The sequence below is a fragment of the Carassius gibelio genome, chromosome B4, assembly GCF_023724105.1.
Source record: "Carassius gibelio isolate Cgi1373 ecotype wild population from Czech Republic chromosome B4, carGib1.2-hapl.c, whole genome shotgun sequence".
NCBI lineage: Eukaryota > Metazoa > Chordata > Actinopteri > Cypriniformes > Cyprinidae > Carassius > Carassius gibelio.
The window spans coordinates 8,649,560-8,665,105 of NC_068399.1; the positions used below are offsets into that span (position 1 = coordinate 8,649,560).

At 35.6% G+C, this 15,546-nt stretch overlaps 1 protein-coding gene across 1 annotated transcript; it reads left to right on the top strand.

The window, feature by feature from the left end:
- The first annotated feature begins 2,169 nt into the window (after window positions 1-2,169).
- LOC127956645 (ras-related protein Rab-21) lies at window positions 2,170-10,739 on the top strand. The gene is made up of 7 exons (XM_052554725.1): window positions 2,170-2,531; window positions 3,529-3,588; window positions 4,644-4,751; window positions 5,048-5,111; window positions 5,711-5,765; window positions 9,085-9,173; window positions 9,645-10,739. Exons 1-7 carry the CDS (start codon window positions 2,400-2,402, stop codon window positions 9,785-9,787), a joined length of 651 nt encoding a protein of 216 aa, XP_052410685.1. The 5' UTR covers window positions 2,170-2,399; the 3' UTR covers window positions 9,788-10,739.
- The last annotated feature ends 4,807 nt before the right edge of the window (window positions 10,740-15,546 follow it).

Sequence of the window (15,546 nt, forward strand, 5' to 3'; positions counted from 1 at the left end):
TGAGTTTCTTCATTGTGGAATTGCGTTAGCTCAGTTCAGTCAAAAGACTTGATTCTATCAGATGTCTAATCCCAAGGCACCGAAAACTTAACAGGTGTGTACATATTAAATGTCTTTCTTGTTAGAAACGTGGCTCTTTTGTTGTCAGCATCGCTTGGTTCTTTTATAGATCAGATTTGATCAAGAAAAGACTAAAAGGGAAAAGTCACATGGGCTCTTCATTCATATAAAATGTGTTGGGCTTATGAAACAAAGAAAAAAATATAATAATAAATAAATAAAATAAAATAAAATATCAGGACAATGGCTGCAATATCATGTCTTTTGCTGATTTGCACGAATGAGTACGGTAATTTCTAATAATTTCATATCATAGTGTTATTTGATATACTACTTATAGTATTTGTTCATTTTTTTTTATCATTAATTTCAGGCATTTTAGCACTTCAAATTAAACTTACTGAAAATGAGAAATGTAAGCTGATTTTGCATTTTATATAATCACCACCATCTTCAATCCTTCTAAAACTCAACGTTTACTCATGCACTATTAAGACGACACATAGGATGTTATTCATTGTGTTCAGATCTGCCAAGTCAGTCTCACTGCTGCGTCGTCTCGGGGCGAACATGCAGCGCTCTGCTGTTGCCATGGTGATCTGATATCTGACATTCACCATGCAGCGACAAGCATCCCTGCCAAAATGCATGGCCCAAAATAGACCGGATGTATTTTATGTGATTAGTCGTCACTGCACTCCTGGTGCTGAATCCATCTTGGATCTGAAATGGTTTGACTGCTCTTCATGTCTGGAGAGTGAACGTAACAAGCAGCTTATACATTTACATTTAGTCATTTAGCAGACGCTTTCTTATAATATTGTATAATAAATGAAAAGAAAATAGAATAAGCTAGAAAATAAATAAATAAATAAATATAGCTTATATGTAAAGATATTTTACACATTACTAATTCAGCATTCAATTTTATTTTAGTATGCTTTTTTATATTTCTTTTGTAAATTAGTTTTTAAAAAAACTTCAAGTCATATTTAAGTAGCTTATTCAAATTTTTACATAATATAAAATAAAAATTATACTTTAGGCCTACTAGGTTAGCCTACTATATTAATCTTTGAATCAATAATTGCATTCCTATTTCTAAAATGCTTTCATTTGGATTAAAACGTTTAAAAACTAAGCAACAGAACACACACTGAATGCAGCTTGGTTAAGAGTTTGTGTTTGACAGTCGATCGACAAGAACATAAGCAGTTTATAAGCATTTCTCCGGTATTATTATCTTACCTTATTTAGATTTGTACATTTTAGCACTGGTGAGTTATATGGTAGGCCTATCTGCTGCTTTTAAAAGTCAAATGACTTTCTATTGTCATTTATGCAGAAATACTCAGTTGATAGAATGGAAGTTAAACGTCATAATGGGAGTAAGGAGATGCTTAATGAAAATAAACCATGGTTTTACTACAAATTAAACCAAAAAACATGGTTACAATAGTTAAAGCATGATAACCACAAAAAACATGGTAAAAACCATGGCTTTGCTACACTAACAATAGTTTAACAATGGTGTTTGTGGTTATACAAATGGTAATCAATACGCCAAAATAAACGAATAAATACTACAATAAAACCCTGGCTACTTTTCATAAGGGTTTAAATGTCGGTTTTAAGTTCATACCTGCTATTATTCACAGTCCAGAGCACGGTTATCACGTGCTTACTGTTCATTTTCTCTGAGCTGATAATGATGGACCAAACATAGTCAGTTTTGAAAGCATTTTATGGAGAATGAATGGTGAAGCGGATTTATGTGTATGTTTAGATATTTTAATGCTTTTGAACAATATGATCAGAAATTTTAGCAAACAAATGACTACAGAAACAAAAAATACAAAATAAAAAATGAACGCAGCTCAATGGATAACTGATCATCTTATGGGCAAATCCAGAATGTCTATTTTTATTTTATATTTGCTTCTTGTTGGAATGTATTTATATCTCGCTTCCCTGTGTTTTTGTATGTTTGTACAAGTTTTTTTTTGCAATAAAAAAAAAAAGATAACTGATCTTCTTGTGGGCCAGCGCGCGCCCCCTGCAGGAGTTTCCCGTATGTTCGTCATAGGAAACAGTCAATCGCAGATCACCTGACCCCCTCTCCGTCACGTCACAGAGAGCCGAGCGCCATTAGATTGATGGCAGAGCTTCATCAGGAGCGAAGCAGGGTTTAATAGAGGAATCGGTGCGAAGACTTTACGCGAAGCGCGGATCGGTGGCTGTTTGCGTGTGTTGCGGTCATCTGTGGAGCTCTATGGCTGCTGTGATCGGCTAGAGGCTCGAATCAGGCTTTGTTTTTGTGTCAGGCGGAGAGTTTGGGCATGGCGGCGGCTGGAGGGAAGACGTACTCGTTCAAGGTGGTGCTGCTGGGGGAGGGCTGCGTCGGGAAAACATCGCTGGTGCTGCGATACTGCGAGAACAAATTCAACGACAAACACATCACCACTCTTCAGGTGAGAGACAGAGACTGTCAGCCGGATCCGATCTGGTCATTATTGACTTGCGTCCATGACCCAGTCTTCACTCGTTTGGTTATGCTTTCATCTTAAATAAATAACGTGTGGCCACATTTGAACAGTTTTGTCGATTTATTTGACGATCTATCAGCAGTTTGTCAAAATGTTTTGCTCTCAAGTTTGTAAATCAGTTTTTTTTTTCGTTATATGTTCCTGGGCCTATATGGTGATGCATATTACGTCAGCACAATAATAACTACGATATTTAAATACTGTATACAGTAATTACCCCATATAATAATGTTTATAATTATGTAACTGTGTATAAAATGTATATCCTATTTAACATGTCAAGCAGTGGCCTACAGTGTGACATGCTATGCTTTCATTTTATACACACAATTTGTCGAATTTTTTATGATAATTATGCATTCGGATTGTCATGTTACCACATAGAATTATTGTCTTTAAGATCATTGTAAACATTTGCATACATTTAATCACAAATCTTGATGTGGACACTAACTTAGCTAACTTAAGTAACGTTAGTTATTAATCAGCTACTCGAGTTCAGGTAACATTAGGGGAAGCTTTCTGGCCTCCTACTTTGTAATTTTCTTTTTTATATAGAAACCAAAACCTTTAATTCAGTTTTCATCAGTGTGGTTACGTTTAGAATGAGGATGGACTCATGCTAGTTTATCCATGTTACTGTGTAACAGACTATAAAACACAGAAAAGGCTCCTGTGGCCTTGCTGTTACACTGTGAAACCTGCAATGTGTTATCAGTTAACTTTTTCAAGGCATGTAACATACAAAGGTTTGATAACTAACTAGTAACTAAACATTACACATATGTTATAAAACATGTCTGAACTGATGTGTTCGTCTTTAGTTTACTATGGCGGTAAATGGCACACAAAGTTTGAAATGTAAACAGACTTGAATCTTGTAAATTAATAGCACTTTATGCGTTTATGCCTTTGTTTGCAGGCGTCGTTCCTCACAAAAAAGCTCAACATCACAGGAAAGAGAGTGAATCTGGCTATATGGGTGAGTCACACTGTGATTGTCGCATTTGTGTAGAGGTTGATCTTGAATAAAATATTAAGTTAAGTCTTTCTTTTTGGATAGATGTTACTGATCTGTGAGAGTTAACAGCTCATTCTCAATAGTTGGTGGGATGCTTGCATATAGCAGCATGAAAACTGGTGCCTTTCACATCCTCTTTCACTTATTCAATGAGAAAGTTGGACTCGACTTGTGGATTTTTAAAAGTGGGCGTAAACAGAAAATGGAGCACAGTGATTGGAGGGGATGTCAGCTGTATAGGAAAGATGTGAGGCAAAGCAAATTATATATATTTTTTTACTATATAGTATGTTTAAGTTGTATGATATTTTAACTATAAAGCTTTAAGAAATTAGTATTCATTTATTTTCAATGACATATAAGTAAATTATTTATACTGAAACCTAGAACATGTATTAAAGTAAATGAGTTTTAAATTAAATTGAACATTTATGCATTTAGCAGACGCTTTTATCCAAGCGCAATGCTCTACCAATTACAATTAGCTCTACCAAGCTACAGGAACACAGTTTAGATTGTTTATTGACTTTAGAATCAAGGGAGTCAAACACAAGAATGCTCAAAGTGTCAGATTTGTGCTTTACTTCCAACAATTTCACTCTATAGTTATAGTAGCTGATTGGTTCTTCCAAGCTGGTAAGACAGCCAATCAGTCTCTAAAGAAAACAGCAATTATAACATGACTAGCTTGTAATACTTGTCTAAGCCTTTTATGCAACTGACCACCGATCAGTACTTTTTAGCCCTTCCTCCACCCCAGCACTACATGTCTAGATCTGCTATAAAGGCTTTCTTTACCTAGCAGTAGCATGTATTCTGTATTTACTATTTACTATTTTTTACTATTTACTATTTCTGAGTATGTTTCAGAATCAGCAGTGAGCTTTGCTCATGCCAGCAGCAACAACATTTTTAGTTGAGGGGATAAAGAGTGTTTTCTCAGTGCAAGTTTCTGTGATCTGATCTTGTAGTTGTGGTTTCTTTATATATTGAGTATGTGTTTATGTTTGGCACAGGACACTGCTGGTCAGGAGCGTTTTCATGCCCTTGGACCCATCTACTACAGAGATTCCAATGGCGCAATATTGGTGTATGATGTCACAGATGAGGACTCATTTCAGAAGGTGAATGTTTTCTCACTTACGTATACATTTAAAAGGGCAAAACCAATTTATAAATATATGAGAACAGATGATAAATGGTTTAAATCAACTATGAAGTTCACTATTGTGCTCTTAAAGTTCTTTGGGGAACCAAAACTGGTTCTTCTATGGCATTGCTGTGAAAATCCCCTTTTGGAGGGTTTATTTTAAAAAGTGTGTTACCCCCGTATTGTAGCTTTTAGATAAATCTGATAAATATGATTCATAATCGTTTCATGTTGCTGTATGTATCAGACTAACCTTTTTTTCCTTGGCAGGTGAAGAACTGGGTAAAAGAGTTAAGGAAAATGTTGGGGAATGAGATCTGTTTATGTATAGTAGGTGAGTAACAAATGTTTTGTGTCTTAACACATTTGTTACTTATTCATTTGGTGTAGCAGTTTGAAGTTGAATTCTACAAATGCCCCCCCCCCCCACCCCCGTTTTGGTGGCAAATCTGCCAAATAAATATAAACATGTTACAGGGTTATTCTGGTTGTAGAAAATATGAGAGAATTGTAAAATAATAATAGCCTGGGAAACCCAAAGAAATTATTTTACAGTCATAGGAATTTAGTTTTAAGAATTTTAATCTAATCTTTAAAATATTTGGTCAGATATTAACTTGATTGCACAACCTTAAAAAGGATTTACTTGAAAAACTTGAGATTTGGTGAAAACTTTATTTTTTATTAGCTGCTATAATATACTTAAGCAGAATCTGGATTTGTTTTATGTTTGATAAAGTTTGCATCATCGATTGTTGTTATTTTTTAATTATTATTACTTTGAAGCAGCTTTGAAACAATCTGTATTGTATAAAGTAAATAAAGCTAACTTGACTTCATATCGGTTTAACTATTTTTTTTTTTTTTTTTTTTTTTTAACTATAATATTAATGGTCATCTGCTGTGAATATTTACTGTAAGATCTTTTTTTAGGCAATAAAATTGACCTGGAAAAAGACCGACATGTTTCAGTGGAGGAAGCAGAGGGGTATGTACTTATCATGTTTTTACAGGATTTTTAAATATGCATTGTAGATAACGGACCATATGAAGGAAACTGTGTCTTTCTGTTTAACGTGTGGTTTTGTACATGCAAATTGACAGACACAGCAGTAATTAGAGATCAATGTCATGGCATGAGAATCCCAGGGCAAAGTTCTATTTTTACAGCTTGAAGCTCATGCTGTATTCCTGGCCTAGGAAAATATAGAAAACGGACAAGAACAAGATTTTTCTAAAAGGGTTAGTTCTCCCAAAAATGAAAATTAGCCTGTGTTTTACTCACCCTCAAGCCATCCTAGGTGTATATGACTTCCTTCTTGCAAAAAAAATTGTCCTTGCTCTTCTAAGCTCCATTGTAGTGTTTTCTTTTTAACGGTCCAAAACACGTTAAATGATTGGACTGTTTCTTTTTAACGGTCCAAAACACGTTAAATGATTGGACTGTTTCTCTTTAACGGTCCAAAACACGTTAAATGATTGGACTGTTTCTTTTTAACGGTCCAAAACACGTTAAATGATTGGACTGTTTCTTTTTAACGGTCCAAAACACGTTAAATGATTGGACTGTTTCTTTTTAACGGTCCAAAACACGTTAAATGATTGGACTGTTTCTTTTTAACGGTCCAAAACACGTTAAATAAATCGGATAGACAGATAGTCATACACCGATAGCAGAAATGATAGAAACAGTCAGCAGTTCTGGCGGATGACGTAGGACGTCGGCATTGTGTGATTGACGAATGCAGAAAGAGAAGAAAACAAAACGGCACGAATTAGCAGTACAAAATGAGTATTTGTAAAAGAAAAATGTTGGAGAATTAAGATGTAAGCCGAGAGGAGACTGGTTTTCCTTTGCTAAAGTAAGGAAACTTTGCTTCTTTTGCTCCTGTAAACAAACTCGAGACTAGCATGGCTCAGAGGCGCACGTGCGCGATGCATACGTGTGGGGGTCATCCGACGAAAATTTTTTTTATTATTGATGCGCGCGTTTTATTTAAGGCATTTTGGACCGTTAAACCAAAACACCTGCTGACCACAATGATGAAGCTTAGAAGAGCCAAGACAATTTTTAATTTAACTCCGACTGGATTCGTCTGAACAAAGAAAGTCATATACACCTAGGATGCCTCGAGGGTGAGTAAAACACAGGCTAATTTTCATTTTTGAGTGAACTAACACTTTAATATTCACCTGTATCTGTTAAGAGTGACCATCCCATAGTTAAAAGTATGTTAGCTAAAGTTGATAGCTTATCTGGTAATGAGAAAGCAGACGTTGCTGCAAAGGAGCCTCAAGGATGAGTGTCAAATTCTACCCTAAGATCTATAAACTCTTTATTGAATAACACATGGCAGAAGGAATGGGATGAATGCAATGGATCACAGTTACATAAAATAAATCCTAGTATAAGAAGAACATTCTTTTTATTAATTTCAAATCTTGGTATGATCACAATGTTTTTACTAGGTGCTTTTTAAGGCATGTAAGACACATAGTTATTCATTAAAAGGTGAGCCACCACCATCATGCCTTCCTTGTCAAACTACATTAAATGACTGGTAAACTTTTTATTGGACTGTACTGATTTTAATGTAAATAGACCACAATTTTATTCAGAGATGTTTAACGTATGTATTGAAAAATGTATCAACTGAATGTTTTTTATTCTTTTTGTGTAGTAGTGTTAATCTTAAATGTCTTATAGCTTCTTGTTAATTGTATGACCTTTGTTATTCTATTTCCGCCATAAAGATAAGATTTGTTGATGACATGGCTTTAATAAATAAATAAATAGGCTCCATTTATAAGCTATCAGCAGTGTTGCTATAATAAGTAATCAGATTTGACTTGTAAAAGGCTGTATTGGTCAAAGCGTCCTGACACAGACATCATACTCGGCAAAATGTTTATGTGACTACAGTTGGTTTTGTATATATTATAAATGTAAAAGCAGTTTTATATATTCGTAAACTAGAATGTCTTTCAGGCTAAATATGGTATATTATACTTAGATCACGTGCCCTAAAAGACTGGTCACATGATTAAAACAATCAGAAGATCAGTCACAAGTGGGTTTAAAAAGTTTATGTACCCCTGTTAAAGTTTTTATGTAGTAATGCAGAAAGTCAGATATTTTCTCAACCTTTATAGTAATGTTAAATCCAACAAAATGAATGTTAAAAAAGAATAAAATGTACTTGATTGTATAACTGTGCCAACCCTTATATAATGGAGGTGTGGAACTCTGTTTGGAATAAGCCAATCACATTCAAACTCTCACAGAAAAGTAAAGTTGTAAAAGTGATTTATCTATAAAAAACATTTTTTTATTAACGTGGTCTTATTATCTTAAATCGAAATGATTTGTTTACAACAGTCTATTTTTCATAAATCTGGGATCTGGAGTAGGGTGGCCAGATGGAAGCCATCGCATGCCAAAAAAAGCCCACCTAAATTTTGCCCAAACCATATGGCATTATGTTATATGGTCTGATGAAACCTAATTTATCCTTTGGGCCATAATATTAACTTAATTTCATCTTTCAGCTTGATAGTAACCTCAAACACAAATGGCTTCTGAAGAACTAAAGAATGTTTTTGAGTAAGAGCTCCGATCTAAGTCCATTTGAAAAACTTGAATCCCTTCAACAGCGTATACACAGGAGATTCCCCTGCGATGTGATAAATCTGGAGTTCTTATGCAAGGAATCGTGAGGAAAAAATGACAAATCAAGATGTGCTATGTTGATGGACTCTTGTTCAAAAGTAACGATTAAAAGCAAAAGGTGTTTCAACCAAGTATTTAGTTGAAGGGTGTCCACATTCTTGCAATCAGGTCAAGTCATTCTTGTTTTTCCTTAAGTTTCTATTTGTTTGTTACTTGAATTATGTTTGCTTTAATACTGCGTTAAAGGTGGAAGAAGTTTGGACATCCTGGATTCATGGTTTTAAAGCCTTTCATGAACAGGTGTTCAGAATTTTTAGACCACTGAAAGGAGTAGAGCAATAAATGATGGTTTTTATGTCTTGCATTTGAAAATGTATTTCATTAAGCGACATAATCTTTACATACAAATGCATTAATATCAACCTACTCTTGTCTAATCTAAGACAAACCTTCGTTCCAAAAATAAAATTAGAATCAGCATTTATGTCCTGTTTTCGAATACATTTAGGTGAAGCCAAATTAAACATTTTTTACACCAATCTTTTAGCTTTAAGGGAGATTTTATTAATGACTTTTTAGGAAATCTGTATAAATCGTTTTTATGTCCTCAGTTATATATTTTTTTGTCTTTTTTCAGATACGCAGAGTCAGTGGGGGCAAAACACTATCACACATCAGCCAAATTAAACAAAGGCATTGAGGAGCTGTTTCTGGACCTGTGTAAACGTACGTTATTTTTAGATGCTGTTCATATGGTCGGTCAGTCTGTCAGTAATAATAATAATAAATTAATATTATTATTATGTTATAGTTATATTGATAATGATTGATATTGTTATTTACCCAAATTGTGCAAACCTACAAACTAGCACAGCAAACCTGGAGCTTTTTGTTTTTATTCAGTAATAATAATATATATTTGAATTTTTCTGGATTTATCAAATCACCAGTAAAAAAAAAAAAAGTGAAAAAAATAGGTTTTGTCAAAAATAAATACATACGACTGTCGACTACTTTCAGAAAAAGGTCAATAAGACTCTTTTAATTGAAAGGCATCGGTTCCATAAACTAAACGGGTAAGAGTTTTATGTTTGACAGAACCAGAGCATCATGTAACAGTACTTAAAAGAGTTTATAAAAGAGTTTAGTTCATTACTTATCAGTCTTACATTTTTGTCATTTCACTGGCGTCTGTAGGCATGATGGAGACGGCTCAGGCAGAGGAGAGGTCAAGGGGGAACGGCACGAGTCACACAAGCACAGCCCGGAGAGGCGTACAGATTGTTGACGACGAGTCCCAGGCTGCCATGCCCGCCGGAGGCTGTTGTTCTTCCGGCTAAACACACTTTCCCCCTTTTACCTTTACTTGGGACTGATAACGGCCTCTCTCGCTCTCCTCTGTGTAAGAACTGCCACTTCCCACAGCTACACTCACCTGCGAAAGCTCCTCAGCTCTGTCAAGTCACTTCTTTAACAGTTCTTTATTGAAACGGTTGATTTATAACTCCATCCTTTGCCAGCAGACTTTAGGGGCCAAAAAATGCCAGATTTTGACCCATATTGAAAATATACACAAATTATTACAAATAGGTATCAAACAATAATGCCCAGTCTTATAAAAACAATACATGCACTGATTCATTTCCCTTTCAATCTGATATTTTAGCACTTTTTTTCTTCTTTTGGCAAGGTGTTGTGCATGTAGAATCTTTAAAATCCTAGTTTCATCTAAGAAAAAAAGAAATTCTTTATTATTTAATAACTTATTTACAATTCCATCAAACATTTACATGTCCAAAGACCTTTGTACTTCTTGTAATCAATGGGCTTGTGTCATTCTTATACAGTCTCATTCTTCTGTCGTTCATATCTTCTGTATCTTTCTTAAAAATGCAACATTAAAATCCATCTAGAACATTTAAACTCCTCGTAGATTTTGTCTTTTCTCTTCAACTTGCTGATTTACCACTATCCAGACTTAAAAAAGAATAAGAAAAAATCTGTTGTTTGCTTGCTAAATTCTTTACAGGGAAAAAAATCCAATACTGTGTACTTTTTTTAAGCTAGCAATTGCAGTAGTGAGTCAGAAAAGTGTACAATATTCAAAATTAATGTTTTACAAATGTATAATGAATAATAATGGCTGTGGTAAGGTTTTTTCTTTTACTTTTACAATGTTAATTGTGCCCCCTGCCCTGAAAGTACTAATAGTTTCCACAACCACATCACCTGTAAACACTGAGGTGCAGCTGTGAGCCTTCTGTGCCTTTTAAATAAAAGTGTCTAGATTGACCCACTTGCCTCCTAGCATGTATCATTGGAAAAATGTGTTTACATAATTTCTAAGGTTTTACAGTGAGACAGTTTCATTAAACATTGGTTACACATATAACCATGGTTCTGGATCAACAGATGGCATATCTCAGTGAAATACCTGAATGTCCTTCTTATTTTTAAGAGCTCAATATAAAAACTTTCACTATGTGAACTTAATGGCATGTATATCAATAAATGTCTGCCCTAAAAGTCTTCTGTCAGAACCGTGGTTATATGCATAACCAACATTCTGTTTCCTTGGTTTCAGTTTGCCAGAGGGCTTAACTGAGTGCACATAAATGATTCTGTCACAGGGAGTCTGATTAATATGCATCTATTTATTGGTCAGGAGAACAGCTACTTTCGGATCGTCTGGTTGGAATAAGAAGCACACACAGTAGAGTTGAGTGTCATTAGCATAGCAATGATAAGAAAAGCCATGCTTCTTAATGACAGAACCTAACGATATCATGTAGATGGAGAAGAAAAGTGGTCCAAGCACTGAACCTTGAGGAATCCCAGTAGCAAGAAGTTGTGACTAGAAACCTCACCCTTACAAGACACCCTGAAGGACCTACCTGAGAAAATTTAACCACTGGAGTGTGGTTTCTTACATGCTTATCTTTATGAGAGTGGACAGGAGGATCAGGTGTCAAAAGCAGTAAACCGATCCAGCAAGATTAGTACTGAGGATTTGGAAGCTGCTCTTGCCAGTCTCAAGGCTTCAGTAAGCGAGAGCATGGCAGTCTCCGCAGCCTTTATCATTAAAGGGCCATTCTAAACCTGCACAGAATTAGTACCCCACCAAAAAAAATTACTGCACAAAACACTAAATCATATATGTTTTGAACTTGAACTCGAGTTATTCTACTTTTTAATACAAAGTACTTAAGTGGTATCTGCTCATGACTGTCCTTTGTGTTTAGTTGCCCAGCACTGTTTTGGACCACCTGGCTTTCAAAATGTTTTTAAAAAATCATTGCATTACATGAACAAATATTAATACACAAACATGAAAATTACATGCCCAAAGTCTTTCAGGTTTGAAATATTTTTCTCCAGACTTCCAGAATCAACTGAAAGTCACTGGACAGTTGATATGAAGAAGTGTTTCACAGCTATACAGTTGCATCTAAAAAAAAATGAATATAAGGGAAAAGTGCTTTATGTTTTGTAATTTAATTTTGAAAAGCAAACTTTCTAATATTCTATATTCATTTGCACACAAACTGAAATATTTCAAGAGTTTTTGTTTGAATTCTGATGGTAATGACAGCTTAGGAAAATTTTCAAAATATGTGAATATTTTCTTGAAGATCAATCAATCAAAAAAAAAAAAAAGATTTACAAAACAGAAATGTTCAAGATCTCCAAAACATGTTTAATTATCCACTCATTACTTGGTTGGGGCTCCTTTTGCATGAATTACTTCTTCAATGTGGCGTGGCATGGAGGTGATCAGCCTGTGCCACTGCTGAGGCGTATTGAAGCCCAAGTTCTTTGTGAGGTTCAGGTCAGATGAGTTGGCTTGCAAATCAGGCACAGTAATATCATGATCAGCAAACCACTTGGAAGTGGTTTGGCACTGTGGGTAGGTGCTATAGTCCTGCTGCAGAATAAAATCAGCATCTCCATAAAGATTGTCAGCAGATGGAAGCATACAGTGCTCCTAAAGCTTCTGGTAGATGGCTGCATTGACTTGGACTGGATAAAATCAATCAATCACCTGTATTTATATAGCGCTTTAAACAAAATACATTGTGTCAAAGCACTGAACAACATTCATTTGGAAAACAGTGTCTCAATAATGCAAAATGATAGTTAAAGGCAGTTCATCATTGAATTCAGTTATGTCATCTCTATTCAGTTTAAATAGTGTCTGTGCATTTAAATAGTGTCTGTGCATTTTAAACACAATGGACCAACACCAGCAGACGCCACGGCAGCCAAATTATCTCTGAATTCAGAAACTTCAACTGGACTTCAAACAGATTTGATTCTGTGCCTCCCCTTGATTTCCAAATAAAATGCTAAATTTACTTTCATCTGAAAAGAGGTTCTTTTTCTCCTTACCCCAGTTGAAATTCTTCTGATGTTTTTTTTTCTAGTTTAGGAGTGGCTTGGTTCTAGGAATGTGACAGCTGCACCCCTTTTTCTGAAGACATCTCAGTGCGGTGACTCTTGATGTGCTGACTCCAGCTTGTGCACCTTTTCCTACCACAATTTTTCCTTCCAGTCAACTTTCTATGAATGTATTTTGATACAGCACTCTGTGAACAGCCAGCCCTTTCGGCAATGACCTTCTGTGGCTTACCCTCCTTGTGGAGGGTGTTGATGATTGTCTTCTGGACAACTGCCAAGTTGGTAGTGTTTCCCATAATTGTGGTTGCATGTTCTAAACTAGCCCAAGAGGTACCCAGTATTTATACTCAAAATTAATCAAACTAATCAAGCTCAAAATGGAATATTTGAATTTGTAATTTTCCTAAGCTGTAAATCATAACCATCAGAATTAAAACAAAAAAACTCTAGAATGAAACTAAAATGAATCTAGAATATAAGAAAGTTTGCTTTTTTTTTTAATTAAATGACAAAAAATTAACTAAACTAACTAATCTAACTTTTCCATGCACCTGTACATCACCACCTAATTATTAGTTTCATACATTGTCAAACTGTTTGAGAGGTGCTTTTGTTCCGCACAAACTGAGAAGTATGGTTTGTATGTAAATTAATTACATAACATTTACATGGCCATTATATAATTGTAGTAAAAAAATAAAATAAAATAAAAAATTATATATATGTATATAGCCATTGTGTGAATAATATTTTATCATGTTATACATTTAAAAGTTGCTGTAATCAGTTGTAAATTGTAATTTACACTAATGACTAATTGTTGGAATCTGATTACATCAGTACTATGCAGCTCTGCCTATTAATTTCTCAATGAATATCTAAAGGAACACTGCTGATTCCTACACTCAAGGAATCTGCATTAAAATACAGTAGTACAATTTCTTTCTTTCTTTCTATTATTAATAAAATAACTACTGGTCCATACCAGACTGTAAAAAACTATGGACGTAGTGTCCATGACGTCACCCATAGACTCCTCATTAGCGGTTTTGAACATAGACAGTAAAAGAAATGGACACAGCGACCCCATTGGAACTCAATTGAGACAAGTGAAGCCCATTTTTAGCGTTTTTTAGCACTTACGTTTCTGACGCGCAGACTCAAACGAAGCTTGACGACGTCAGCAACCTGTCTGACAGATGTAAATTTTCTAGTAGCTGTGCGTGCAAACTGCCGTCGTTAATCTTGAAGAGACGACGAGCTTGAGCGGGGAGTTCTTTGTCGTGAGTGAGCAGGAGTAAGTATTCTGATTAATTATTTTGTATAGTATTTTAAAATGTAACGCCAGTACGCCGTATTAAGTTAATTGCCTGCGAGCTTCTCCTCCTGTCTGTACGGTAACGTTAATGTGACAGAGAGTCGAGTGGTTATGATGCAATCGTTAGCCTATTTTTTACAAAAACTGTTTATATGGGAATGGGAATGCTAACGCAAGTGAAGTTCTGCTAAAAGATGGCAGCCCCCACCCGACTTCAACTTCCGGTCGAGTTCCTTTTTTTTTTTTTATTGCAAAAAGGGTACAATTCACATGTGATTAGGTCGAGTTCCTTGCCGCCTGGTTTTGAAGCCTAAAGTGTGTAGAGCGGGCCGTCGCCATCTTGGCAGCACGTCCCCGCGCGACTCTCCCGGATAATCGAAAATGGGCAAAAAGGCGGGAGCTGATTGCTGAAGCCACGCCCACCTTGTGGGATGGCATTGTCAGCAGCGGCAATCCACCTGTCACTCAAGTGGCCACGCCCTTAATTATGCAGAACTTTAAGTCTTAATATAATTTAAACTGATGAGTTTTAAAAAAATCCACCCCCCTCACAGTTGTCATGAAGAGCAAAATTAGCAATCTAGACCAAAATCATTTTTTGAACCAGGCTGTAAACATGATTTTTTTTTTCTGCTGTAAAGTTGGGCATTTTAACATGGGGAGTCTACGGGACTGACTCCCTTTCACTGCCATTGCTTTAGCTCTTAATTGGTTGGTTATGAATTATATTGGGGGCATAAACAGAGCTGTAGTTGCCTCAGACAGTCAAGCTGCATTATTGAGCATAAAAACAGGAAAGTCATGCAGACTAGATCTAATATACAAAGTTTACCATATATTGTTCCAGCTGCATAGTAAAGGTGTTTATGTTCAGTTTGTTTGGGTCCCTGCCCATGTAGGTATTGATGGAAATGAAGAGGTGGATATTCTAGCTAAACAGGCCTTGAAATTGGATGAGGTTAACATCAATGTCCCTCTATGCAAAGCTGAAGGGAAATCTATTATTCAGGAAAAAGTGATTGGGATGTGGCAAGAGCAGTGGGATAATAATGACACTGGAAGACATCTTTACTGTGTGCAAAGAAATGTGGGAGGGGGAAGATCTAGGGATGGAAGTAGGAGAGAAGAGGCAGTGATAACACGTTTAAGAATTGGCCATTCAGGTCTCAATAGATCTTTACTCCGTATAGGGAAACATCAGACAGGAGGTTGTGATTATTGCGGTCAGCCAGAAACAGTTGAACATGTCCTAATAGAGTGTAATAATTATATGGAAGAGCGTAGTTGTTTAACATCAGTCCTATATAAAGAAGGGAAAGCGCTTACTTTAGTTAATTTATTAGGAGATGTATCTAAAACTGTTAAAAATCAAGTTATGAGGTT

Bases quoted from the DNA above. Each gene is read 5' to 3' on its own strand.
- LOC127956645 (XM_052554725.1), top strand. From the start codon at position 2,400: ATGGCGGCGGCTGGAGGGAAGACGTACTCGTTCAAGGTGGTGCTGCTG. The intron at 3,589-4,643 runs GTGAGTCACACT...TGTTTGGCACAG, and splicing joins GAGTGAATCTGGCTATATGG to GACACTGCTGGTCAGGAGCG. The intron at 9,174-9,644 runs GTACGTTATTTT...TGGCGTCTGTAG, and splicing joins GTTTCTGGACCTGTGTAAAC to GCATGATGGAGACGGCTCAG.